We start from the raw sequence: 26,277 nt of genomic DNA, 5'->3' as shown, positions 1-26,277 counted from the left end.
AACACTTTTACACTGTTGGTGGGATTGTAAACTAGTTCAACCATTATGGAAAACAGTATGGCAATTCCTCAAGGATCTAGAACTAGATGTACCATGTTTAGACTTCTGAACTTGAGATTCCGTGAGGAGATCCTTGGGAAGTTAAACAGGTAGTAGAAATGTGAGACCAGGAGAGAGAGGAGAGTTCTTTAATGGAGGTCTGGGTAGAAGCACAGTGATGCGTGAGATCACCGAGGGGGAGCAGAAGCCAGGACAGAAATGGAGAGCTGATTGGAAGGGGTCTGCGGAGGAGCAGTCAAGTGTAGGGGGTGCAGGGCCACTGACGCCCAGACTAGACAGCAGCCGTGGGATCACATGGGGCCAAGGTGACCCCATACACAGAGCTCTGGTGAGCAGAGGGTTTAGGGTCATGGATCAGCCTGGTGAGTGAAGTGGAGGTGCAGGTGGCGTTAGGAATGAGCACGTGAAGGCGGGAGATGATTTCTTTTTTCCTGTTTTTTTGTTTTTTTTTTTTTTGAAACCAGGGTCTTGCTGTGTCACCCAGGCTGGAATGCAGTGGCACAGTTACAGCTTACTGCAGCCTCAACTTATTGGGCTCAAACGAGCCTCCCACCTCACCCTCCTGAGTAGCTGGGACTACAGTTGTGTGCCACCATGCCCAGCTAATTTTTTATTTTTTGTGGAGACAAGGTCTTTCTTTGTTCCCGTGGCTGGTCTCAAACTCCTGGGCTCAAGCAATCCTCCTGCCCTGGCCTCTCAAAGTGCTGGGATTATAGGCATGAGCCATTGTGCCCCATGGAGATGATTTCTCCCACAGGTTTTTTAGTTAAGGAAAAGAGAGTGCTCTGCTCACTTGAATTTTGTGGGCCTTTTTTGGTTACGGTACTCAAGGATAAACCATATTTAGTTCCTGCTATGTTTAGGTTATTAAAATAACCCATTTCTTCTTCATGTGTTTAGTAGGAGAAGACATGGAATGATGATAGAATTAGTAAAATTGTAGTTTCTTTCCTAGGGTGTATCTCCTTTACCTGGGCTATTTCCGAGATCTCTTTCATTTCCTGCTCCCATTGCCTGCAGTCTGTGGAACATTTAAATTTAGATAAAGGGCTCTGATTTCCTCAGTTAGTGATTATTGGTAAACGGATCTGAGTTACTTTTAATATAAATAGAGGGATTAATTTTTCTGAATAATCACTAATATATGGTGTCCCAAAAGTCTTAGTGTAGTTTTAAACTGTAATTTCTGAAGTATATATGCTACAAACTTAACCAAAAGTTCTTTTGAAAGTTTAATTATTTAAATATGTTATATACATATTTATCTTTGTAATTTTGGATAATGTATTTTTAATTTTGATATTTTGTTTCAGTCCCTTTGAAGATGGCAAACATTTAGCAATAGGAACCAGGCTAGTCTATTCCTCTTTTTGTAAGGCAGCAAGAACTTACAAAAATCAAATAACTGATGTTTCCATTTCTCTGATGACTGGCTTTTGTGATTTACCCTCTCCCCACAGAGTGTCTGGACCTTCTTCATTGAGAACAATGTTTCCCATAGTACACTGGTGGCATTGTTCTATCATTTTGTTCAAATAGTTCATAAGACGAATGTCAGTGTACAGTATCGAGAATATGGCCTTCACGCCGCTGGGCTTTACTTTTTGCTGCTAGAAGTACCAGGTATGTAGACCTGATATGATAGGATAAATCTTCTGTCACTTTTTTCTTTCTACAGTTTTCAATTCTTATACTTTGTTTCTTGTTTCTTCACTTACAAATGGGGCAGTGCTAACCCATGGCAGAGAGTTGGTCTGAGGAGCAAGTCTGTAAGGTACATGGCATGTTGTAGGTCTTTGAAAACCTTCCCTTTTTTTTTTTTTTACATCCAAAATTATGCTATCTATAAACGAATAAAAATAATCTGAGGAGGACCACGAGAGCTCTGCGCCCGCCCCCCGCCATCGCCATCTGCAGTTCTGATATTGCCCTTTCTCCTCATGATTCCTTGTCTAGACTGAGAAATGCTGCTGTGAGGAGTCATTGTTTTTACCTCTCCGATGTTGGTGTTGAAAAATAGGTTAAAACCATTCTAATCAAGAAAGCAGGAAAGCAGCTAGTAATGCGTGAAGGAGAGCACTGACCAGGAGTCTGTTTTCGAGCACTGTTTTACTTTATTGTCAGAGCACTGAGGAGGCCTTTCCTCCTCTGACGGTGAAATCCATTCTCTTCCCTACTCCAAACCGAAGGTGAGAGAGAGTGGAACATAGAGATTGAGTTGGGTAACCCAAAGTTCATATGGAAAAGAAAATGACAAGATCAGTCACCTTGCTGCTTCTCTTTGTTTATATTAGCATTTGTAATTAATGCTCAGGGTTTATTCCATATGATCTGGGAATGGGCAAAAAGGTATTATATTTAAAGCCTTGAACGTTGGTTTGTGTTGTTGTTAATGCTCTCATAATGACTTTGGAAATGAGTAAGTTCCTGAAGGATTTTGTTGCTAAGCAGTGTCTCAGTTGTAACCAGGCCCTTTCTCAAAAAAGTAGTGGTTTTATTTATTTATTTTTTTTTGAGACAGAGTCTCGCTCTGTCGCCCGGGCTGGAGTGCAGTGGCCGGATCTCAGCTCACTGCAAGCTCCGCCTCCCAGGTTCACGCCATTCTCCTGCCTCAGCCTCCCGAGTAGCTGGGACTACAGGCGCCCGCCACCTCGCCCGGCTAGTTTTTTGTATTTTTTGGTAGAGACGGGGTTTCACCGTGTTAGCCAGGATGGTCTCGATCTCCTGACCTCGTGATCCGCCCGTCTCGGCCTCCCAAAGTGCTGGGATTACAGGCTTGAGCCACCGCGCCCGGCCAAAAGTAGTGGTTTTAGAAACCCAGTTTCACTCTCATCTTGCCAGAAGCAGTTTCTTCTGATTAAGGTTGAGATTTATGCCAGAGCAAAGAGGTGGCTGTTACTGATTGCGTGGGCCAGTTGCAGCTTTCCAGCAAGCCGTATTCTTGCAGTTCTGTTTTTAAATGTTTTGGGTTTATGATTGAGATGCTGTCAATACTTAATATTCGATCACAGTATATTCTTCTTTTTCAAGATCATTTTGGTTGTTCTGCCTCCCTTGTATTGCATGTGAATTTCCGCAACAACAAAAAAGCCAGCTGCGGTTTTGACAGGGATTGCATTGAAACTGTAGATGAGTTTGTGAAGTATTACCAGTTTAACAACGTTAGGTCTTCTAATCCCTGGCTGTAGAATGTCTTTCCATTTATTGTAGATCTTCTTTAATTTGTTTCAATAATCTCTATAATTTTCGGGGCGCAACTCTTGCATCTCCTCTTTAAAATTTACTCTTAAGTATTATTTTCAATGCTAGTGTAAATGAAATTGTTCTCTGAATTGTATTTTGGATTGTTTATTAGTGGCGTATAGAAGCAAAACTGATTTTGGTTATCTTGTATCCTGGAACCTTGCGAAACTCATCTGTTGGTTCCAACAGGGTTTTCTTTGTGTAAGATCACGTCTTCCGTGGATAGACACAGGTTTACTTCTTTCTTTCTAGTCTGGGTTCTTTCTATTTGTTTTTCTTACTTATTTGCCCTGGCTGGAACCTCCAGTACAATGTTGAATAGAAGGGGAGCGTGGGGATCCTTGTCTAGTCTTGCCTTTAGATATGATGTTATCTGTGGGTTTCTCAGGATGGCCTTTGTTAAGTTATTATTCCTGTTTTACCGAGTGTTTCATTATGAAAGGCTGTTGGATTTTGTCATTTGCTTTTCTGCACTTGTGAAGTGATCCTGTGGTTTTTGTTTCTTATTCTAATATAGTATATTACATTGATTGATTTTCACATATTAAACCAATTTTGTATGACCTTGGTCATGGTGTTTCTATGTTGTCAGAGTGTTTGCTAATATTTTGTTGAAGGTTTTTCTGTCTGCATTCATAAGGGATATTCTTTTTTTGATATATTTTTGTCTGGTTTGGGAATCGGTATCTTGGTAATACCATTCTCATCGAATAAGTTACATAGTATTCTCTTCTCTTCTGTAGTTTGGAAGATTTTGAGTCTTCTTTTTTCCTCAGATGTTTGGTAGAACCCACTAGTGGAGTCATCTGGGCCTGGAGTTTTTTGAAAGAGGTTTATGTTTGTGGAATTTCTGGTGATCTCCTCTCATGCCTGATGTTGGTGATTGTATTTTTTCTTGATCAATCTAGATCGAGATTTATTCGTTTTACTGTTGACTTTGGAGAACCCCTTTGGACGTCATGAATTGAACTCTGCGGTTTGTCCCTTTCGTGTTTCGTTGGTTTCCAGTCTTAGGGCTGTGATTCCTTTCTTCTCACTTTGGGTCTAATTTGCTCTGACTCTGACTTTCTAAGGTAGACGCCCAGATCTCTGTTCTCACGCACATTTCCTTGTTTCTCATACAAGCATTTAATGCCATAAATGTCCCTCCAAGTGCAGCTTCATCTGCATCCTACAAATTCTGGTGATACGTTTTTACTGCTGTGCAGGCCAAAGTGATTTTGTCATTTTTCTTGTCATTTCTTACATCTCTGAGTTGTTTAGTAAATTGAGTTTATTTTCCAAAGAAACTTTGAACTTTACTGAAATCTTATTGTAATTGATTTTTAATTGGTGGGATCAGAGAACATTATATGATTATGACACTTTTAAATTATTTATTTGTGCCTTTTTTTTTTAATGGACCTAGAGTCTAATTTGGTGAATCTTCTATTTGCACTTTTAACAGAATGCATACCTTGCCTTTGTGGGATCTAGTATTCTGTAAATGTCAGTTAGGTCACGTTGGTTGCAAGTGTTATTCAAGGATTATATATGCTTCCTGATGTTCTGCTTATTCTGTTACTGAGAGAGGAATGTTGGAATCTCTAAGAATAACTATCAGTATATCTATTTCTCCTTTCAATTCTTTTAACTTAAGATATTGTGAAAGTCTGACAGATATGGATGTATTTATGATTGTCATGTCTTCCTGGTAGATTGGTCCTTTTAGTATTATGTTATATCCTTGTTTGTCTGGTTATATTCCTTGTCTTGAAGTCTACTTTGTCTAATATTAAGATAGCCACTATAGTTATTTTAAAATTTATCCTTGGTTGGTACATCATTTCTCATGCTTTTATTTGTAACCTATCCATATGTTTATATTTAAAGGCTTTCTTGTAGACTGCCTGTCATGTGGTCATGGTTTTTCTTTTTCTTTCTTTCATTTTTTTTTTTTAAGAGAGACAGAGCCGCACACGGTGGCTCACACCTATAATCCCAGCACTTTGGGAGGCTGAGGCGGGCAGATCACTTGAGGTCAGGCATTTAAGAACCAGCCTGGCCAACATGGTGAAATCCCAGCTCATTTGGTCATGCTTCTTTCTGACAATGTTTGCTTTTATATCAGTATGTTTAAATTGTTTAGCTGATTACAGTTAGAGTAATTATCAATATAGTTGGGTTTCTGCCATTTTTCTATTTTCTATTTTTTTAAATCTGTTTTTTGCTCAATTTTTTCCTCTTCCTACCTTGTTTTGGATTTTAGTATCCCTTGTCTCTTTTTGGTGTATTAGCTATACTGTTTTGCATGTGTGCGTATGTTTTATGTGCTTGCTTTGTGTATGCAGTAGGCACTTCTCACAGTTTATCTTCAGATAATATTCTCCCAATTTATATATGATGTAAGAACAACCTTAAAACAGTGTATTTTCCTAGGTTGGGCGAGGTGGCTCATGCCTGTAATCCCAGGACTTTGGGAGGCTGCTGTGGGCAGATTGCTTGACATCAGGAGTTAGTCTAGACCAACCTGGCCAACATAGTGAAACCCATCTCTACAAAAAAAGAGAAAAAAAAATACAAAAATTAGCCCAATGTGGTAATGCGTATTACTTAGGAGGCTGAGGCAGGAGAACCGCTTGAACCTGGGAGGTAGAGGTTGCAGTGAGCTGAGATCCACACCACTGCACTCCAGCCTGGGCACCAGAGCGAGACTCCATCTCACACACACAAACACACACACATACAACAACCAAAACAAAGCATATTTTCCTTTCTCCTCTCCTGTTCTTTGTGTGTTATTTTTTCTACATGTTATAAAGCCTACATTTCATTAATACTTCTTTAACTGTCTTTTATGGAATTTTTTAGAAACAAGATAAACAGCTTTTATATTTGAAAGATTAATCTCATGTAATTTTCCTTCAGCCTGAAGAACTTTTTATTTTTAAACATTTCTTTTAGTGCAGGTCTGCAAGCCATAAACCCTATCAGGTTTTGACTGTATTTATTTCACCTTCAAGAATCCTTTTGCTGAATATAAAATTCTGAGTTAACTTTGTTTTGCTTTTCGGTTGGATTATCTATGCTTTGTTGTGATTTCCTCTGTGTTTATTGCGATTGGGTTCATTGAGTTTCTTGGATCTGTGGACTTAATAGTTTCAACAAACTTGGAAATTTTTCAGTGACTCTTTCTTCAAATGTCTTCCTTCCCCTGTTTTGGGACTTCAGTGACTCCTGTGTTTGACTGCGTGATGTTCTGCCATGGGTCACTGAGTCTTTATTAGATTTTTGGTTTCTATGCTCCTGCTGTATCTTCAAGTTCACTTATCTTTGTTTCAGTAATAACCAAGCCACTATTAAGCCCATCTAGTGAATGTTACTTTTTCAGATCAAGAAACTTCTATTTGCTTCTTTAAATTTTTTTTTTTCATTTCTCTCCTCTTGATAATGTTTTCATTCTTGAGCTGCTTTAAGGTTGTTGTCAGCTGGTTTCATTATCTCTGTCATTTCCTGGGCTGTTTTTATTGATTGATTTTTCCTATGGGGCACATTTTCCTGCTTCTTAGCATTCCCCGTAATTTTTTTACCAGATGCTGGACATTTGTTGTTTTTTTACCCCCTGTATTTTTTGTAAAGACAGGGTTTTGCTCTGTTGCCCAGACTGGTCTCAAACTCCTGGGCTCAAGTGATCCGCCCACCTCAGCCTCCCAAAGTGTTGGGATTACAGGCGTGAGCCACTGCCCTCAGCCAGGATGTTGGGCATTTGGAATGTTGTTGAGTGTCTGGATTTTGTTGTTTTCCTTTAAGTACTATTGAAGTATGTTTTCATAGGCAGCTGTTGGTGGATTAATTTGATCCTTTTGAGGCTTGTTTTAAAGCTTTATTAGGGCAGATATAAAGTAGCCTTTACACTACATCTGGTTTAGCCCTACTGTTAAGGTGTGTTTGTTCTGAGGTCTCTACTGAATGCTCTGGGTGCTTAACAAGGTCACTCCACTCTGGCTGGCCACAACTCAAATGTATCTGAGCCTTGTGTGAGTTGTGAAAATAATTCATCTTCTTGCTCCTTGGAAATACTCCTTTGCTCTCTGTCTTAGAATTTTACCCTGTGCATGCAATATGTTCAGCCCTGGGCAGATTCTTAGAACTCTTTTTCTGTGTAGGTTCTTCTGTTCTATAAATTCCGTCTACCCTGTGTTTCTGACTCTGCTTTTTCAACATAGTAAGACCATTATAATTTGTGTAGATTTACCATTTATCTGCTGTTGTCCAGAAATTGCCTCTGGATATAATACTGGGGCACTTTAGGGTTTCCCTCTTTGTTTCCCTCTTTTCAGAGATTGCCCTTCTTATGCTGCCTGGTGCCCAGTGTCTTAAAATGGTTATTTTATGAATTGTTGCCCAGTTTTCTAGTTGTTAACAAGTGTCCAGATGCAGAAATCTTGTTATTTATCTATGATGCAGCGCTGTTGCTCCTCTACTAAGGCTGACGTTGGAAATGGTACTCTTGCTACAGGTTCATTGTTATTCACAGTCATGAAAAGCCTGTGTTTTGCTTTGTAACTTTTCGTCTGTTGTTGTAGACATGTCAAGACAATTAAATCTAACCTGCTTACTCTTTATTCCTTGTGAATAGGCAGTGTAGCCAATCAAGTATTCCACCCAGTAATGTTTGACAAATGCATTCAGACTCTAAAGAAGAGCTGGCCTCAGGAATCTAACTTGAATCGGAAAAGAAAGAAAGAACAGCCTAGGAGCTCTCAGGCTAATCCTGGCAGGCATAGAAAAAGGGGAAAGCCACCCAGGAAAGAAGATATTGAGGTAAGAAGTAAGTCGAGTAATAAAACATATATACTAACACACAATTTGGCTTATTTAAGGATTGACTTTATACTAAATATGGTTTCTGCATCATGATAATAGGCAAACGGTCCTAAACCATCATAAGCTATCTAATACTGCTTTGTCTCTTGGGCTTCATATAATTTTTCTTTCTTTCTTTCTTTTTTTTTTCTCTTTCTTTTTGAGACAGAGTCTTGCTTTGTCACCCAGGTTGGAGTGCAGTGGTGCAGTCTCAGCTCACTGCAACCTCCGCTTCACAGGTTCAAGTGATTCTCCTGCTGCAGCCTCCCAAGCAGCTAGGGCTACAGGCGTGTGCCACCACATCCAGCCAATTTTTTGCATTTTTTTTTTTTTGAGAGATGGGGTTTCACCATGTTGGCCAGGCTGGTCTCGAACTCCGGGCCTCAAGTGATCTGCTCACCTTGGCCTCCTGCTGGGGTTACAGGCATGAACCACAACACCCAGCCTGATTCCATATTCTTATGCGACACTGTAGGATGACAGAAGTTCATAGACAGCAGAAATCCTGAAAAATAGGATTCCTCATTGACACAAAACTAGAAACTACTGTAGCGGTCATCTAGTCCAGTGATTTACTGTTGTGGCCAAGGAGACCTAGAACAGTCATGCCACCTGGTCAAAGTCATCTCACCTCAACATCAGCTCCTGCCTGGAGTTTATCTGGACTTGGTTTGGGTAAATTGAAAACCATGGGACAAAGTGTTTGGCATTTATTACAGTCACCTGTACATTTCTTCATCATCTAGATGGATGAAATTATAGAAGAACAAGAAGAGGAGAACATTTGTTTTTCTGCCCAGGACCTTTCTCAAATTCGAAGTGCCATCTTTCACCTTTTAAAGAATTTTTTAAGGCTTCTGCCAAAGTTTTCCTTGAAAGAAAAGCCACAATGTGTACAGAATTGTATAGAGGTAAGTGAAAATCCCAGGAACCTTAGGGCAACTTCAGAGGATCTAGACTATGGCTAATAATGAGCAGGAAAAATCAGGCCTTCTCTTCATATCTGTTTTCTAGGTCTTTGTTTCATTAACTAATTTTGAGCCAGTTCTTCATGAATATCATGTTACACAAGCCAGGTGAGCCATTAAATCTTCCAGTGCTACAGTTTAAGTATAGTATACTAATTTTTGCTCCAGCAGAAATGGAAATGCCATTTTATCCTAATTGGCACACAGGTAGAATTTATTCATTTAAACATGGCTTGTAGGACTAGGAAATACTCCAAGTAAAATCATTTCCATTAACTAAGATTTTGTCTTTTTTCTTTAGAGACCTTAACCAAGCAAGATATATACCAGAACTGGCTTATTACGGATTGTATTTGCTGTGCTCTCCCATTCATGGAGAAGGAGATAAGGTAAAGGAGATGAGAACCTACTTTGGTTACTAGTTGGATTGAAGGCACACCAATCATATGATGGGAATATATGGAAAGCATTTGATATGACGCCGTTTCCGTTTACTAGCTCTTTTTCATGGCATTTGCATAATAACAAGTATCACTATTTCTATTTGCTCTCTGTTCTTTATTGCCAAGTTTATATCAGAATACTTGGTGGCTGCAGCAAATTATTGTTAGGCTCCAGTTAGAAAAAATGGTTCTGCTGTGAATAAAATAGGAGGAACAGATAAGCTGCTGAACAGTTACTTCTATAGGAATATTTCCCAAATCATTTTAAAAAGTGGAATAGTCAGAATTTTCCAGTTTCCCTTGGCAATTCATGTGTGCTTCAGTATTTCTATTAGTAGTTGTATTATTTTTGTTGATATTCTACAGAAATTTTGTAGGTTGTCATCCCTGGTTAGCATTGATAACTGGGTTTTACCTCAGGTTACCTCAGTATTATCACTACTGTAAACTTTGGAGTTAGAGTTAGTTGTGCATTATGGTGTTACTAAACTTAGACGTCTTAAATAAAACAATAAGATTTTGCAAAAAGTGTGGTGGACCAAGGTCAGGTGGCTTTTGGTATCTGTGACCCAGTTAACTTGCAGAGGCGGTAACGTGGTTCAGAAGATGTTTTGGGGGAGACTTGGGGCTCCGCACGTCTGTGTTTGAATTCTGACTCCACCACTTACTAGCTGAGGGTCCTGGAATGAGTCATTCAACCTTGCTAAAGTGTCAGATTTCACTTGTGGACAAAAAGGACCAAAGTCTTACCTTCCTTATAGATTTGTCACAGAATTAAATGAAGTTGAGCATGTCACATGCCGAGCACAATGCCTGTTGTTTAGAAACATTCGGTGTTTTATAAGTTTTATATCTTTGTCACTTCTGTGTGCTTGAAATATGAATGTGATAACATTTGTAGTGTTTTTAATTCCCATGCCCTTTTAAATATTTTAAACAATAAAATAGATGGGAAAATTCATCCCTTTAGGTCTACCATGTCTCTAAAGATGGTTTTTTTTTTTTTGGGACACAGTCTCGCTCTGTCGCCAGGCTGGAGTGCAGTGGCACGGCCTCGGCTCACTGCAGCCTCTGCCTCCCGGGTGCACACCACCACGCCCAGCTAATTTTTGTATTTTTAGAGACGGGGTTTCACCATGTTAGCCAGAATGGTCTTGATCTCTTGACCTCGTGATCCACCCACCTCGGTTTCCCAAAGTGCTGGAATTACAGGCATGAGCCACCGTGCCCGGCCGGTATTTGTTTTTTAATTGTGAAAGTATTGACTTGATGTCAGGCAGTCTTGGTTTTAGCCTTATCTTTAATTATTTGATCTTGGACAGCTCACCTTTGGAGCTTTTTTTAATTATCTGTGAAGTGGAAATTATACATGTCCTGCTTACCTCATGGAATGGTTGTAAGATTTAAAATTAAATGTATATTTCATATATATAGAGAGAGTAAAATCTAGCTATGTAGGTGAAAGTGCTTAATGCAATACCTACCACTTGGTTTTCAGTAAATGTTTTATTTATTAGATGAATAAATTAATGAGTGACTGTGTTATATGAGATGATATGTTGGAAAGTGCTTTGTAAACTGGAAGCAAAAAGCAGCTGTAAAGTATCATTCTTTCCCCTTTTAAATAGAGGAACATTAGTAGCATTCTTTGCCATTTGTAAATGACAGTTAATTCCCTATTTGTCCTAAATTCTGGGTTATGATATGCAATGGGTGGGGAGAGAGACTAGGTATTGTTTTTATCAGACGTATTATCTGTCAGCCATTCTTTCACACTGTTTACCTTGTGCATTTACTGTATACCTGCTCATTGTTTAAGAAATATATCCCTGGTGTTCAGCCAGCAATTATGCCAACCTGACCTACCTTCAGATGGCTTGAAATGGTTTACTACAGTCTGCATCACTATGTTTGGGACCCTTGCGTTCTCTATCCAATCTGAAATTGAATTTTCTTTTCTATTCTAGGTTATCAGTTGTGTTTTCCATCAAATGCTCAGTGTAATATTAATGTTAGAAGTTGGTGAAGGATCCCATCGTGCCCCCCTTGCTATTACCTCCCAAGTCATCAACTGCAGAAACCAAGCGGTCCAGTTTATCAGGTGAAGCACACACACTGTGAATTTCTGCCCTGTCAGTCTCCCTCCGTACTCTGGGCCCTGCACGGAGATTTCTGATACACGTAGAGTTAAAATTTCCGGCCTGATGGTGGTTTTGGGGGTGAAAACCAAGCACTTCGTAGCTAATGTGCTTTCTGTGTCTGGGACTCTGTTGGTAGGCTCCCAGCTGGGACGCTGTTAAAGAGATAGGAATCTGCAGAGCACTGGCCGGAGCCAGCCTCCAGCTTGTTTGCACTCAATCTGTGGGTCAGCTTCAGAGAGAGGATAGTGGCCTCTCCTCCTTTCCCTCGTCTGCTTTACTGCAGCCAGTCCGCCTTTTCTGTTGCTCTCTATGTGGTAGCTCTTTGCTTTCGTTGTTTGCCACTTTTTTCTTGTTTCTTTGCACTTTTCTATTCCTTTCCCCCTATAGAAATGACTTGAAGGAAAGGGTTGAATTGCTTCTTACCTCCATAGCAATGATCATTAGACTGCTTTTCCCCTCTTGGATCACTCAGCTTCACTTAAAAACTCTAATGCCTTAGCTTCATTGGCAAGGACATGTTTGCTGTGTCATTGGCTTTTCTTTCCCTCCTTCACTAATTTCTGGCGTGCAGCATGGAGGTGGTGCCGAGACGTGGTACGTATGTGCAAGTGTGTGCATCCTTAGGTGTGCACAGCATGCAGTTTAGTTGGAGACATGGGGTGCGGATGATGTCACCTTGTGACTGAGCAAATGTCTCTCACTAAGGACTTTTTAAAACATTAAGTAACTAAAATGTTTTCGGTGAAAACACTGTCATTTTGTTTTTTCCATGAGAGTTTCTCATACACCAGTCTCAGTAGTCTTCATGTAATGTTACAGGTAAACATCACTAAAAGTGGATCAAGTCTGGGCATTGTAGAAATTTCTTCTTGAGGCCGGGGGTTGTGGCTCATGCCTGTAATCCTGGCACTTCTGGAGGCCAAGGCAGGCGGATCACCTGAGGTCAGGAGTTGAAGACCAGCCTGGCCAACATGGTGGAACCCTGTTGATATACAGAAACCGGGTGTGGTGGCGGGCACCTATAGTCCCAGCTACCTGGGAGGCTGAGGCAGGAGAAACTCTTGAACCTGGGGGGGCGGAAGTTGCAGTGAGCCAAGATCACACCATTGCGCTCCAGCCTGGGCAACAAGAGGAAAACTCCATCTCCAAAAAAAAGAAATTTCTTGTTGGGTTAAAGTTTGGAGAAGCAATGTTACTAATGCATTTCACTGAGCAACCATGAGGTGGTACTGTGTCTTAGTCAATTTTTTATTTATCCCAAAAGGATATATTTTACATCTTAATACGAAATTTAGTAAGTAGTCAAAAGAATTGTATGAAGATTGCATTTTTGTTCTTTCCTGATGACTTAGCTACTCTGCAGCAGCTCTCAAAACCACACGGGAACTGCTTAACAGTTTTCTACGATGACATTTTATGTCTTCACTCTTTATACCACTGAAACCACTCTTACAGTGTGAGGGTAGAGTGTTTTAATAACTGGGATTTCTAAATATAGGAGTAGTGGTTTTTGAGGACAGTCACTGACTGTATTGTGAACAGTAGTTGTGTTTTTCTTTTAAAAAGCTCGCTTGTGGATGAGTTAAAGGAGAGTATATTCCCAGTCCTCCGTATCTTACTGCAGCACATCTGTGCCAAGGTACCGTTTGCCTTAGTAATATTAATAACGTAGAAGTATATCACGTGTGAAGATAAATGTGTGTGTGTGTGTGTGTGTGTGTGTGTGTGTGTGTTCTTGGGAATGAGTCTGCATTGTTACTTCAAGTGGTTTTATTTAATGTTCACTAGATGGTCCTCTAGACAAAAGTATCCTATTAAAAAAAAAAACACTTTATTTTGGAAAAGTGTTGAACATACACACAGAAACAGGGAGAACAGGATGGTAAACCACCACATACCCATCAACGCCTTCCACAGTTTTGTGTCCCTTAAACCCCTACCCCACATCCCCCAACATGTGTACACTGGATTGTGTTTTGAAGCAAATTCCATCATTCACAGTAATTCCTTAATATTATCAAACATCCAGTGTTCAAATTTCCATGATGAGCTCTTACATTTTTATAACCATTTAGACAAATGATTCTTAATTTGAACCTTATGAAACCTGGGGATCTAAAAACTCTCTGAAATTGTATACTAAATTTGTATGTGTGTTTTTCTGGAGAGGTGGTTTATAGATTTCCTTTAGATTAGTTTTCAAGGGATCTCTAACCTAAAATTTATTAGTCATTTACCTAGCATTTAAAGATCATTGAACTAGTTACACTCACTGATTTTCAATTTGTTTTACAAAATATGTTTCAGCCATCCTGCAGGTGGATATATTGGTTGGTCAACTTCTGTTTTTGCTTCTCAGGTGGTAGATAAATCAGAGTATCGTACTTTTGCAGCCCAGTCCCTAGTCCAGCTGCTCAGTAAACTTCCTTGTGGGGAATACGCTATGTTCATTGCCTGGCTTTACAAATACTCCCGAAGTTCCAAGGTAGGAGATAGCTCTGCATAAAACCTTGGGTCCTTTTTAAAAACTCTTTTTAAAAGGGTCTCTTTTTCTAGATCTGAATGAGGAGGGTTCTTTGGTTCTTACTCCTGTCTGATGGCAATTCTTATGATCTTGCTTTACCAGATCCCACACCGGGTTTTTACTCTTGATGTTGTCTTAGCTCTGTTAGAACTGCCTGAAAGAGAGGTGGATAACACCCTCTCCTTGGAGCATCAGAAGTTCTTAAAGCATAAGTTCTTGGTGCAGGAAATTATGTTTGATCGTTGCTTAGACAAGGCGCCTACTGTCCGCAGCAAGGCACTGTCCAGCTTTGCACACTGTCTGGAGCTGACTGTTACCAGTACATCGGAGAGTATTCTGGAGCTCCTGATGAACAGTGAGTATGGTGACTGCTGGGACAGGAAACTGGTCTTGTGGTCATTGAGAAATAGACTGCAAGGGAATCGTTCTTTTCTTTGGCAAAAGTAATAGGTATGGTGTGATCTATTGTTACCCTTAAAACCATTTTTAGTATATTTTATTGTCAGCTTTTTAAATAGGCGAGCCTGATACATTTGCAAGGCCTTTTAAAAGGCTACCTTTACTGTTGCTTTGCATAGGTGGGCATTGGTCGTGTTAGGATGAATCTCCATTTCAATGCATACCCAAGGAGAACGTTATCAGTTGTCAGCAATTTAGAATTCGTCTGCCTTGTCTTTGAGCCTAATTATCTTGATTTTGGTTCCTCTGTGGGTATTTACTCAGTTTGTGATACTGACTTTCTTCCTTATCTTTCTTGTTTTTAGGTCCTACGTTTTCAGGAATAGAGAGTCACTCTGGTACCTTACTGAGAAATTCATCAGGTAATGGTTCAATACGTTTTCAAATATTGAATGATTATCTTTTAAAAATTTGTGGAATATTTAAAATGTTTCTCCTACCTCCTTATTTACCTACTTTAACATTGTACTTTTTTCATCAGAGAAGTTGAAATTCGTTTCAGTAATAATGTTGTAACTTAAATGAGTAACGTGCCCTGCTAATGTTATTAAAAGTACAACACATTTTGAGCTTAATGACTGTACTTTTTTTTTTTTAAAGCTCTTTCTTACCAAAGGCGGACATCTAACCATTCCGAACCCTCAGGGGAGATCAACGTAGACTGCAGCGGTGAGACAGTTGGATCTGGAGGTATGTCAGATTGTATCTCTGTCAGGTAATGCTGCTGGATTTCAGACAACCATAAGTAGAGTCTGAAGCCTTGGTTTTTTGTTTCTGTTTTTGTTTTGTTTCTGATTTATTCACCCTAAGGGTTGAAACATCTGGTGGGGCGTGGTGACTCATGCCTGTAATCCCATAATCCCAGCACTTTGGGAGGCTGAAGCCGGCAGATCACTTGAGCCCAGGAGTTCAAGACCAGCCTGGGCAGCACAGCAAGACCCCATCTCTTAAAAAAATATATAAAAATTAGCTGGGCATGGTGGTGTGCAGCTGTGGTCCCAGCCACTCAGGAGGCTGAGGTGGGAGGATGACTTGAGCCCAGGAGTTCCAGGCTACAGTGAGCTGTGATCGTAGCACTGGACTCCAGCCTGGGCGACAGTCTGTTTAAAAAATAGAAAATAAAAATAACATTGCAGAGTAGTCTGCTTTTTTGTACCAAAACTCAGTTACTAAAAATAGCTGCATGATGTAGGGTATGCCTGTTGTTTTCCAGTTGTAACACCCTCCCATCTTTCCCAGACGACTGTTGCGGGAGTCTGTAGAAACAACATTTAGGAAAGTGATTTACAGAGAGAGAGAGAGACAGATAAGAGAGAGAAAGAGCATGTACATGGAGGATTAATTACATAATGAGGTTCATTAATTTATTCAGTAAGTATTGATCTGGTCCTTCCCAAAGCGTTCCAGGCATTGGAGACGCACAAGTCTGTGAGGCAGAGCTCCATCTCTTAAGAAGCAGGGGAGAGACAGGTGCTTGTGCACAGAAATGTTCTCATATATACACTTGTACACACACACACACGTATGTGGAACACTGAGATAGGTGCCGAGATGTACAGAAAGCTCCCTGAGGATGATTACTGCTTTTATTATTCAGCCTAGAAGGTCAGCATGAAATTGGGTTCGGGAGGCTAGATATTAGCATGTATTACTCAAATTCAGAGCAATAACTGCATTTATAATAAACACGTTTTCTAAATGTTGTAGGAAAATATACTCTGGAAAAATGCTGAATGTTTGTGTTGGCTCCAGACTTCCTCTAAACAGATTATGGATTTACTGTGGCACAGATTTTTTTCAAGCATTATCAAGTTGAGGTGATTTAACGATGCTTAAAAATTATGAAAGTTCGGGGATGCAAAGAGCCCATGTTTCCAGTGTATTGTTCATAAGCTGAAAGGACATACATTGTTGGCATTAATTGTACATTAAAAAATTTGCATAGTTACTTAGATGCCATGCACTTTGTCAAATGCTCTGCTTTTTTTTAATTAAGGTAGAGTTCATACACCATAAAATTCACCATTTAAAGTGTATAATGTAGTTGTTTTAGTATTAGTATAGTCACAAGATTGTACAGACTAATTCCGGAACATATCATCAGCTGAAAAATAAACCCCATTCCCATTAGCAGTCACTCCCCATTCCCCCTTCTTCTACCACTGGCAACCACTAATTTTCTTTCCTTATAAAATTGCCTATTCTGGGCCAGGCGCGGTGGCTTACATCGATAATCCCGGCACATTGGGAGGCCGAGACGGAAGGATGACGAGGTCACGAGATTGAGACCATCCTGGCCAACATGGTGAAAACCCGTCTCTACTAAAATATAAAAAATTAGCTGGGCATGGTGGCACATGCCTGTAGTCCCAGCTGTGCAGGAGGCTGAGGCAGTAGAATCGCTTGAACCCAGGAGGTGGAGGTTGCAGTGAGCCAAAATTGCGCTACTGCACTCCAGCGTGGCGACAGAGCGAGACTCTGTCTAAAACAATTAAAAAATAAAAAATTGCCTATTTGGGACATTCCACATAAATGAAATCATGTACTATGTTGTCTTTTGTGTCTGACTTCTTTCACCTAGCATGTTTTCAAGGTTCATTCATGTTGTAGCGTGTGTCAGTACTTCATTCCTTTTTGTGCTGAATACATTAGTCGATTATAAGGATACACCACATTTTGTTTATCCATTCATCAGCTGATGAACATTTGGGTTGTTTTCACTTTTTGGCTATTGTGACTAATGCTGCTATAAATATTCTTGTATGAGTTTTTGTGTAGATACGTGGCTTCCTTCTCTCTGAGTGTTTACCTAGGAGCACTATAAATATTCTTGTATGAGTTTTTGTATAGATACGTGGTTTCATGCGCTTGAGTGTTTACCCAGGAGCAGAACTGCTGGATCATATGGTAACTCCGTATTCAACATTTTGAGGAACCACTAAACTTTTTCAAAGTGGCCACACCATTTTACAATCCTGCTAGCAGTGTATGATAATCCTATTTCTCTGCATTCTTACCAACACTTGCCATGTCCATCTTTTTTATTTTAGCCAACTTTGTGGGTATGAGGTGGTATCTACTTGTGGTTTTGATTTACATTTCCCTAATGGCTAATGATGTTGAATAAATTTTCTTAGGCTTATTGGCCATATAAATACGTTTTCTTTGGAGAAATGTCTATTCAAGCCCTTTGCCCTTTTTTTGATTGGGTTATCTTTTATTTTTGAGTTGAGTTATTTATATATATATACTTTATCACGTACATGATTTTTAAATACTTGTTCCATTCTGTGGGTTGTCTTTTCAGATGGTGTTCTATGATAAGGCGCGGAACATTTTAATTTTGATGAAGTCCAATTTATCTCTTTCTTTTTTTACTTGTACTTTTGGTATCACATAGCTAAGAAATCATCGTGTAATTCAGAGTCACAAAGATTTACTCCTGTGTTTTCTTCTAAAGGTTTTACAGTTTTAGCTCTGACGTTTAGGTCTTTGATCAAATTTCAGTTAATTTTTGCATTTGGTGTGATATAGAGGGTCCTGCTTCACTCCTTTGCATGTGACTATCCAGTTGACATAGCACTGTTTCTTTCAGCCTGTTCCTTCACCTTTGAGTGTCTTAGCACTCTTGTAAAAAAATCACTTGACTGACTTATATAAGCTCATGTGTGCTCTATATTCTATATTAATGGAATTTTATTTCATTAATCTGTGTGTCTGTCTTTATGTACCACACTGTGTTGACTGCTGTTATGTTCTAGTGTAGAGAGGGGAAATAACTTCTTCTGTAGTCCTCTTGAGTTCTTCCTTGGGATGGATCCCTGTAACAAGACAAACAAGTTTATTAACGTGTCTAGTGTGTGTTATGCGGGAGAGATCTCAGTGCAAAGTAACTGAGGGCAGTGGCTTGGAACTCTACTTACATAACACAAGACATCTTATCCAAAAAATGTTGGCAGCACAGCACACTGGAGACTCTCTCTTGTCCCCTTTTGATGGGGTGGCTGACGGGGAGCTCCTCTCGCTGCCCAGCATCATGAGGGTGTATTGTCCTGCACCTCACTAGCTGGGAAGTGAGCAGAATTCAGAGCTCAAAGTATGGTTTGAATGTGCATTGCTGTCACATTATGGCAAAATCAGAAAACCCTAAGTCAGGGACCGCCTGTATGTGGGAGGAAAACAATAGAGTGAGTTTTGTGAATTGCTCTGGGCTGATAAGGGAGTAGAGACCCGGTGAGTAAAGGAGAATTTATATACTGCCCATAGGAAGAAAAGGGGGAGGTTAGACAGAGCTTTTTCTCTATTTGCTGCTGCTTTTTAATTGTCTGCTTTAATTGTCTTCCCAGAAATAATTTTTGTGTCCAAGTCATATTTTGGCATTAACATAGTGTCCTGTGATAGTCAGTTTTAAATCAGGAAGTATGAGTTCTCCTCCTGTCCCTTTGTTTTTTTAAAAAATTAGTTTGGCTCTTCTGGGTCCCTTGTGTTTCCATATGAATTTTAAGATCAATTGTCAATTTCTGCAAGAAAAAAAAAGCCATCTTGGATTTTGACAGGGATTGATCTGTATATCAGTTTGGGGAGCGTTGCCATGTTAGTTTGTTAATTCCTCTAATCCACGAACACCAGGTGTCTTTCTATTTCTTTAGGTCTTTAATTTGTGTCAGTGATGTTTTGTAGTTTTCAGTGAACAGTGTTGCTCTTTAAGTTTCGTCCTAAGCATTTTTATTCTTTTCGATAGTATTGCAAGTTACATTGCTATCTTTATTTCATTTCTGAATTGTTCACTGCCAGTTTTTACATGTTGTTTGTGATCATTGATCTTCTGTCCTACAACCTTGCTAAGCTCATTACAAGCTCTAATGATTGTTTTATGGATTCCTTGGGGTTTTCTTGATATAAGAACAAGTCATCTGTAAATAGAGGTAGTTCTACTTCTTCCTTTCCAATCTGGATATCTTTCATTTCTTTTTCTTACCCATTTGTTGACAAAAAGAGTCAAGCTCTGTAAAATATTTGAAGACATTTATTCTAAGCCAAATGTGAGTGACCATGGACCGTGAGACCCAGCCCTCAGGAGATCCTGAGAATGTGTGCCCAAGGCGGTTGGGGTGCAACTTGGTTTTAGACATTTTAGGGAGGCATCAGGCATCAATCAAATACATTTAATAGGTAGATTGGTTTGGTCCCAAAAGACAGGAAAAGGTGGGGAAGGTTCCAGCTTATAGGTAGGTTTAAAATTTTTCTTGTTGAAAATTGGTTGAGTTTATCTAAAGAACTGGGGCCAATAGGAAGGACTATCTGGGTTAAGATAAAGGATGATGGAGACTACAGTTCATTACTGCAGAGGAAGCCTTCAGATAGTAGGCTTCAGAGAGAATAGATTGTAAATGTTTCTTACCAGACTTAAAGTCTGTGTTGAAGTTAATGCTGGAAGGTATAATGAGGCTTGTCTCACCCCTACTTCCCGTCATGGCCTGAGCCAGTCTTCAGGTTACATTTTAGAGTGCCCTGACGGAGGAGGAAGACCATTCAGATGGTTGGAGAGCCTTAGAACTGTATTTTTGTTTTACAGCCTGTGGTATGATGTTGAAAAGAAGTCAAAGAGTAGACTTCCTTGTCTTTTTTCTTTACTTAGGGGGAAAGCTTTCGGTCTTCACCGCTGAGTACGATGTGAGTTTTTTAGGATGACTTTCCTCAACATGAGGAAGTTTTCTTCTATTTCAAGCTTGCTGAGTTTTTATCATGGAAAGGTGTTGGAATTTGCAAATACCTTCTCTGCATCTATTTTGAGATGATTGTGTGGTTTTCTTTGTTCTGTTACCATGGTGTAATTTACATTAATTGATATTTTCATAGGTTGACGACATTTCATTCCTGGGATAAATCCCAAGCATGGTTGTATCTTGCTGGATTTGGTTTGCTGGTATTTTGTTGAGAATTTTGGTATCATATTCATAAGGAATATTGGTCTGTTGTATTAAGCCGTTCTTGCACTACAATAAAGAAATACGTGGCCAGGCGTGGTGGCTCATGCTTGTAATCCCAGCACTTTGGGAGGCCAAGGTGGGTGGATTACTTGAGGTCAGGAGTTCAAGACCAGACCGGCCAACATGGTGAAACCCCATCTCTTCTAAAAATACAAAAATTAGCTGGGTATGGTGGCAGGTGCCTATAATCCCAGCTACTTAGGAGACTGAGATAGGAGAATCACTTGAACCCGAGAGGTAGAGGTTGCAGTGAGCCAATATTGTGCCACACTGCACTCCAGCCTGGGCAGCAGAGTGAGACTCTCTCAAAAAAAAAAAAAAAAAATGTGAGACTGGGTAATGTATCAGAAAAGAGATTTAATTGCCTCATGGTTCTGCAGGCTGTACAGGAAGTATAGCACTGGCATTTGTTTCTGGGGAGGCCTTAGGAAGCTTAGAATCATGGCAGAAGGCCAAAAGGGAACAGGCGTTTCACATGGCGGGAGCAGGAGAAAGAGGGAGAGTCAGGGGAAAGGTGCCACACACTTTTAAATGACCAGATCTCACAAGAACTCACTCAGTATTGCTGTCATGAAGACAGCACCAAGCTGTGAGGGATCTGCCCCAGTGGTCCAAACACCCGCTACCAGGCCCCACCTCCAGCAGTGGATGTTACAATTCAGCATGAGTTTTGGGCGGGGCAAATATTCAAACATTATCAGTTGTTTTCTTGAGATGTTTTGGTTTTGCTGTCAGGGCAGTAATAGCCTAAGATGAGCTGGGAAGTGTATTCTTTTCTGTTTTTTGAAAGAGTTCACGAAGGATTGTTGTTCATTTTTGCTTTAACGTTTGTTAGAATTCTCCAGTAAAAGTGTCTGATCATTAGGGGTATGTGTGTATGTGTAAAGTTTTTTTGATTACTAATTTAGTTTCTTTTTTTTTTCTTTTTCTTTCTTTCTTTTTTTTTTTTGAGACAGAGTTTCGCCCTTGTCCAGGCTGGAGTGCAATGGCAGTCTTGGCTCACTGCAACCTCAACCTCCTAGCTCAAGCACATCTCCTGCCTCAGCCTCCCGAGTAGCTGGTATTACAGGCACCCGCCCCCACGCCCAGCAAATTTTTTTGTATTTTTTGTAGAGATGAGGTTTCACCATGTTGGTCAAGCTGGTCTTGAACTCCTGACCTCAGGTGATCCACCCACCTTGGCCTCCCAAAGTTCTGGCATTACAGGCATGAGCCACTGCGCCCTGCCACTAATTTAGTTTCTTTACTTGTTACAGGTATATTCAGATTTTCTATTTCTGTTTGAGTCAGTTTCTATAGTTTGTGCCTTTCTAGAAATTTGTTTATTTTATGTAGGCTACTTAATTTGTTGGCATGAAATTGTTCATAGTATTCCTTTGTAATCCTTTTTATGTATATAAGGCTAATTTAATGTCCCTCCTTTCTTGATTTTAGCAATTTCAATTTTCTTTCTTATTTTCTTCGCCAGTCTAGCTAAAGGTGTATTAGTTTTGTGAATCTTATCAAGGAACTACTTTTAGTGTCATTGATTTTTCTCTATTGTTTTCCATCTTTTTTTTTTAAGCTGCCTTCTTACATATAAGCAGTTCCCAAAGTGTGTTTTGGGAACCCTCAGGGGTCCTTGAAGTGAAAATGAATGCAGTGTTCATTTGCCTTCCACACTCTGATTTTCTCACGAACGTATATTAGAGTTTTCCAGTGGTCCCATGACTTATCAAATTGCAACAGATTGCAGGTAGAAACAGAGATGAGAATCCTGTTAATTATAAGCCAGATGAGAGATAAGGTAGGTAGCTTATATTAAGCCAGACATTTTGAAGTTTGCAATACTCTAAAGCAATGCCATTCTTTTTTTTAAATGGGGTCTTGCTGTGTTGCCTAGGCTGGACTCGAACTCCTGGGCTCAGGTGATCCTCTGATCTCAGTCTTCCCAGTAGCTGGGGTTATAGACACATTCCACCACATCCAGCATTTTCACTATTTTTTGTTTATTTGTCTTGGAAAATATAGTTATTTTTTATGAAAAAGTACTAACAGTAACATGTCTTGCTATTTTAAAATGAATTAGTAAATATTTTTACAATTCTCAGTTTAAATTGCTGATTCGTATTAAAAGATATAATCTCTTTAGGGTTCTCAGTAATTTTTAAGAATATAAAGAAACCTCAAGGCTGGGCATGGTAGCTCACTCCTATAATTTCACTGCTTTGGGAGGCTGAGGTGGGAGGATCACTTGAGGCTAAGAGTTCGAGACCAGCCTGATCAACACAGCACAATCCTGTCTCCACAAAAAATTTAAAAAAAACCATTAGTCTAGTATGGTGGCTCATGCCTGTAGTCCTAGCTACTTGGGAGGCTGAGGAGAGAGGATTACTTGAGCCCAGGAGTTTGAGATTGCAGTGAGCTCTGATTGTACCACTGCACACCACCCTGGGCGACAGAATGAGACCCCCGTCTCTTATAAAAAAATGCCTTCAAGTGAAACATTTTAAAGCTGCTGTTATATATTACCTCATCAAATCTTTAAAATAATCCCAAGGGTTAGAAACTCCTATTTGTAGCTAAACAAAATGGAAGAGATAAATTCAGAATTTTAGAGGTAGGGGCCAAGACTTAAAACCAAATTTTTAATATTCCAAAGTTTATATGCATTACAGTGAATACCTAATTATCCACATTTTCTTCTTGTTCCACACTCTAATTTCTTAAGATTTAAAACAAGCTAGTGAGTCTTTAAGAGGAGTGTATTTTCTGAGTATTGTGTGGTGAAATGTTAGCTGCTGTATGACTTTTCTCCGGCTGTGATGACCCTTTGGTATTCCCTCTACAGAAAGATGTGTCATGGCAATGCTGAGAAAAAGGATCAGGGATGAGAAGACCAACGTTAGGAAGTCTGCACTGCAGGTGCGAGTTTTCTCTGCACATTTTTTTTTTTTTTTTAAGCACTAAAAACTTGGAAATGCAAAGGGATATTTTTTAAACTCCTGGACCATATTCATTATTTAATTTGCTTTTCACTGAACTGTTAGTTGACCCTGATCTGTGTTATACGTGAATCATAGATGAACTGGAAGATTATTTATTTTTAAGCTTTCCTACAGGGTTTCTGATTTTTTTAAGAACCACAAATTTATATCCTTAATTTGTTTAGAATAGGAATTCTTAACCTAGGGACCATGGGTGGATTTTAATAGGTTCATAAAATTGTTTGTAAATATTTGTTTATATAAAATTTGTTTTTCTTTGAGAGAGGCCTTAGCAAATTGGATTCTGAAAAATGGGATGTTGTGAGGAGGAAGGTTGGATCCATGACCCCAAAATGTTAAGAACCACAAACTTAAAGGAAGTGTTCCTTTGTTAACAGTTTATCTTTCTGAGTTGATTCTATGCAGTCATCACTTTGTGTTGCATATATGCCTTCTAGGTATTAGTGAGTATTTTGAAACACTGTGATGTCTCAGGCATGAAGGAAGACCTGTTGATTCTGCAGGACCAGTGTCGGGACCCTGCGGTGTCTGTCCGGAAGCAGGCCCTCCAGTCTCTTACTGAACTCCTTATGGTGAGAGGCAGGACATTAGATGTGTAATGCACGGTATTTTACATTAAAAGTAATTCCACGCAATAATTACCTGCTGCTAAATGTTAAGTTGACTTTTAAAAACTCTTAAGTCCAGTATAGAATTGTACAACATGAGGGAGGAGGTATCCTTGAATTATGTATGATAGACTGTGCTTCCTATTAAATATAATTAGGAACTAATGCTAGCGAATGCCAATTGTTAGCCCTTTCTTCACTTTGTTTTTTTTTTTTTTTTTTGAGGCAGAGTCCTCTGTTTCTCAGGCTGGAGTGCAGTGGCGCAATCTTGGCTCACTGCAACCTCCGCCTCTCGGGTTCAAGCAGCACTCCTGCCTCAGCCTCCTGAATAGCTGGGACTACAGGCAGGTGCTGTCATGCCTGGCTAATTTTTGTATTTTGTATTTTCAGTAGAGACAGGGTTTCACTGTTGGCCAGACTGGTCTCGAACTCCTGACCTCAGGTGACCCGCCTGACTTGGCCTCTCAGAGTGCTGGGATTACAGGCGTGAGTGACTGCACCCGACCCTTTTCTTCACTTTAAATCTCACACAGAAAAATAAAATTTTAAGTTGATTTGGTTAAGCTGGAGGCCTAGACTAAATTTGGTCAATTAGGGCATAGATAGATGGTATTGCCAGAAGAGCAGACTCACAAGTACTATATTTAATTTACTCTTGTCAGCTAGGTAGCATTTTAGTTGAATTTTAAAAGCATGTTTATTTCTTTATTTCATGATAGAAGGCATTAAGCAACGCATATTTTGACTTTTTCTGTCAGCATCTGTTCTAATTGCTCTTTGGGATATTTATTATTTGCTCTTGATTTTTAATGACCAAAAAAGTACTGATTTACTTCTACTAGTAAAATAGTGACTTTAATGTATGAGTTTAAAATTTTGGTTTGCACTGATTTACATTAAGCTGACTTTGCTTTTGTATATTTTTTGATTTTTTTTTTTTCACTTGGTGGTCTATTTGCAGTTGAATGTATGATTATTTTTAACATGTCAAAATGTTGATCACAACTTCCCTGACTTGTGTTTAGACCTTCTTGTGTCATAATCTTTCACTCCTAAGGCTCAGCCTAGATGCATGCAGATCCAGACGGCCTGGCTGCGGGGCGTGGTCCCGGTGGTGATGGACTGTGAGAGCACTGTGCAGGAGAAGGCCCTGGAGTGCCTGGACCAGCTGCTGCTGCAGAACATCCGGCATCACAGCCATTTTCACGCTGAGGACGACAGCCAGGTCCTCGCCTGGGCACTTCTTACCCTCCTTACCACGGAAAGCCAGGAACTGAGGTAGGTTAACTGTATGACCTGTGTTCCCTGTAGACGAAGGCCGTAAGACTTTGTATTAGTAAATTTCTCCTACTGGTCCTTGAAAAATCAGCTTTCCAGATTACTTAGTATATGTGAAAATTCAATATTGGTCTCTTTTTCCTTGACTTACTTCAAATCTCTTAGATATTTTTATCGACTGTATGTTTGTGACACCTTTTTGGTCACTTCCTGTGCATCCGTCTGACACTTTCCGGTTTCATATTGGTATCTTAATATGTAATAGACAACACTGATGGAAATACATATTAATATCACCTTTCCCCAATGCTGGTTATCATGAAGGATGACTTCCTAGCTCCTGCAAGTTAAACTGTTTTTAACACCTTATTGGATTAATTGACTTAACTAACGCTGCAGACTTTCTCCCCTTTGATAACATTTATTGAACATACACTGTACAGTGAATATTGTGTTTAGGAGTTAGGACCTGTGATGGAGGAATCATCTTACAGTAGAAAGAGAATAGATTTAGTATCAAAAGATACCATTCTACAGCCTTGCAAAAATCACTTTCTCTGAGCCTTAGTTTCCTGATTTGTAAGAGGCAGCCGTTGTACTCCAGGATCTCTTCATAGCTCTTTAGGTATTACAACTTTGTGCCTGAAAAAGTGTGTTCATTCAGTAAAGGTTTTCTCAGTACAGGTTGAGCATCTGAAATCCAAAAATCTAAAATCCAAACAATGTTAGCA

At 39.6% G+C, this 26,277-nt stretch overlaps 1 protein-coding gene across 2 annotated transcripts in view; it reads left to right on the top strand.

The window, feature by feature from the left end:
• Positions 1-26,277, top strand: part of NCAPD3 (non-SMC condensin II complex, subunit D3) — a 70,175-nt gene that overhangs the window by 7,794 nt on the left and 36,104 nt on the right. For both annotated transcript variants that reach the window (XM_011934718.1, XM_011934719.1), the window contains 14 exons: positions 1,521-1,683; positions 7,922-8,106; positions 8,895-9,059; positions 9,163-9,224; positions 9,418-9,505; positions 11,527-11,660; positions 13,267-13,339; positions 14,060-14,185; positions 14,327-14,579; positions 14,989-15,045; positions 15,284-15,373; positions 23,504-23,577; positions 24,098-24,232; positions 25,326-25,546. In XM_011934718.1, coding sequence (XP_011790108.1) covers positions 1,521-1,683; positions 7,922-8,106; positions 8,895-9,059; positions 9,163-9,224; positions 9,418-9,505; positions 11,527-11,660; positions 13,267-13,339; positions 14,060-14,185; positions 14,327-14,579; positions 14,989-15,045; positions 15,284-15,373; positions 23,504-23,577; positions 24,098-24,232; positions 25,326-25,546 — 1,826 coding nt within the window. The remainder of the gene's footprint in view (positions 1-1,520; positions 1,684-7,921; positions 8,107-8,894; positions 9,060-9,162; positions 9,225-9,417; positions 9,506-11,526; positions 11,661-13,266; positions 13,340-14,059; positions 14,186-14,326; positions 14,580-14,988; positions 15,046-15,283; positions 15,374-23,503; positions 23,578-24,097; positions 24,233-25,325; positions 25,547-26,277) is intronic.

Source organism: Colobus angolensis, unplaced genomic scaffold (assembly GCF_000951035.1).
Source record: "Colobus angolensis palliatus isolate OR3802 unplaced genomic scaffold, Cang.pa_1.0 Scaffold137, whole genome shotgun sequence".
Taxonomy (NCBI): Eukaryota; Metazoa; Chordata; class Mammalia; order Primates; family Cercopithecidae; genus Colobus; species Colobus angolensis.
The sequence above is the reverse complement of the archived record's forward strand: the minus strand, read 5'-3'. Positions and strand labels throughout refer to the sequence as shown.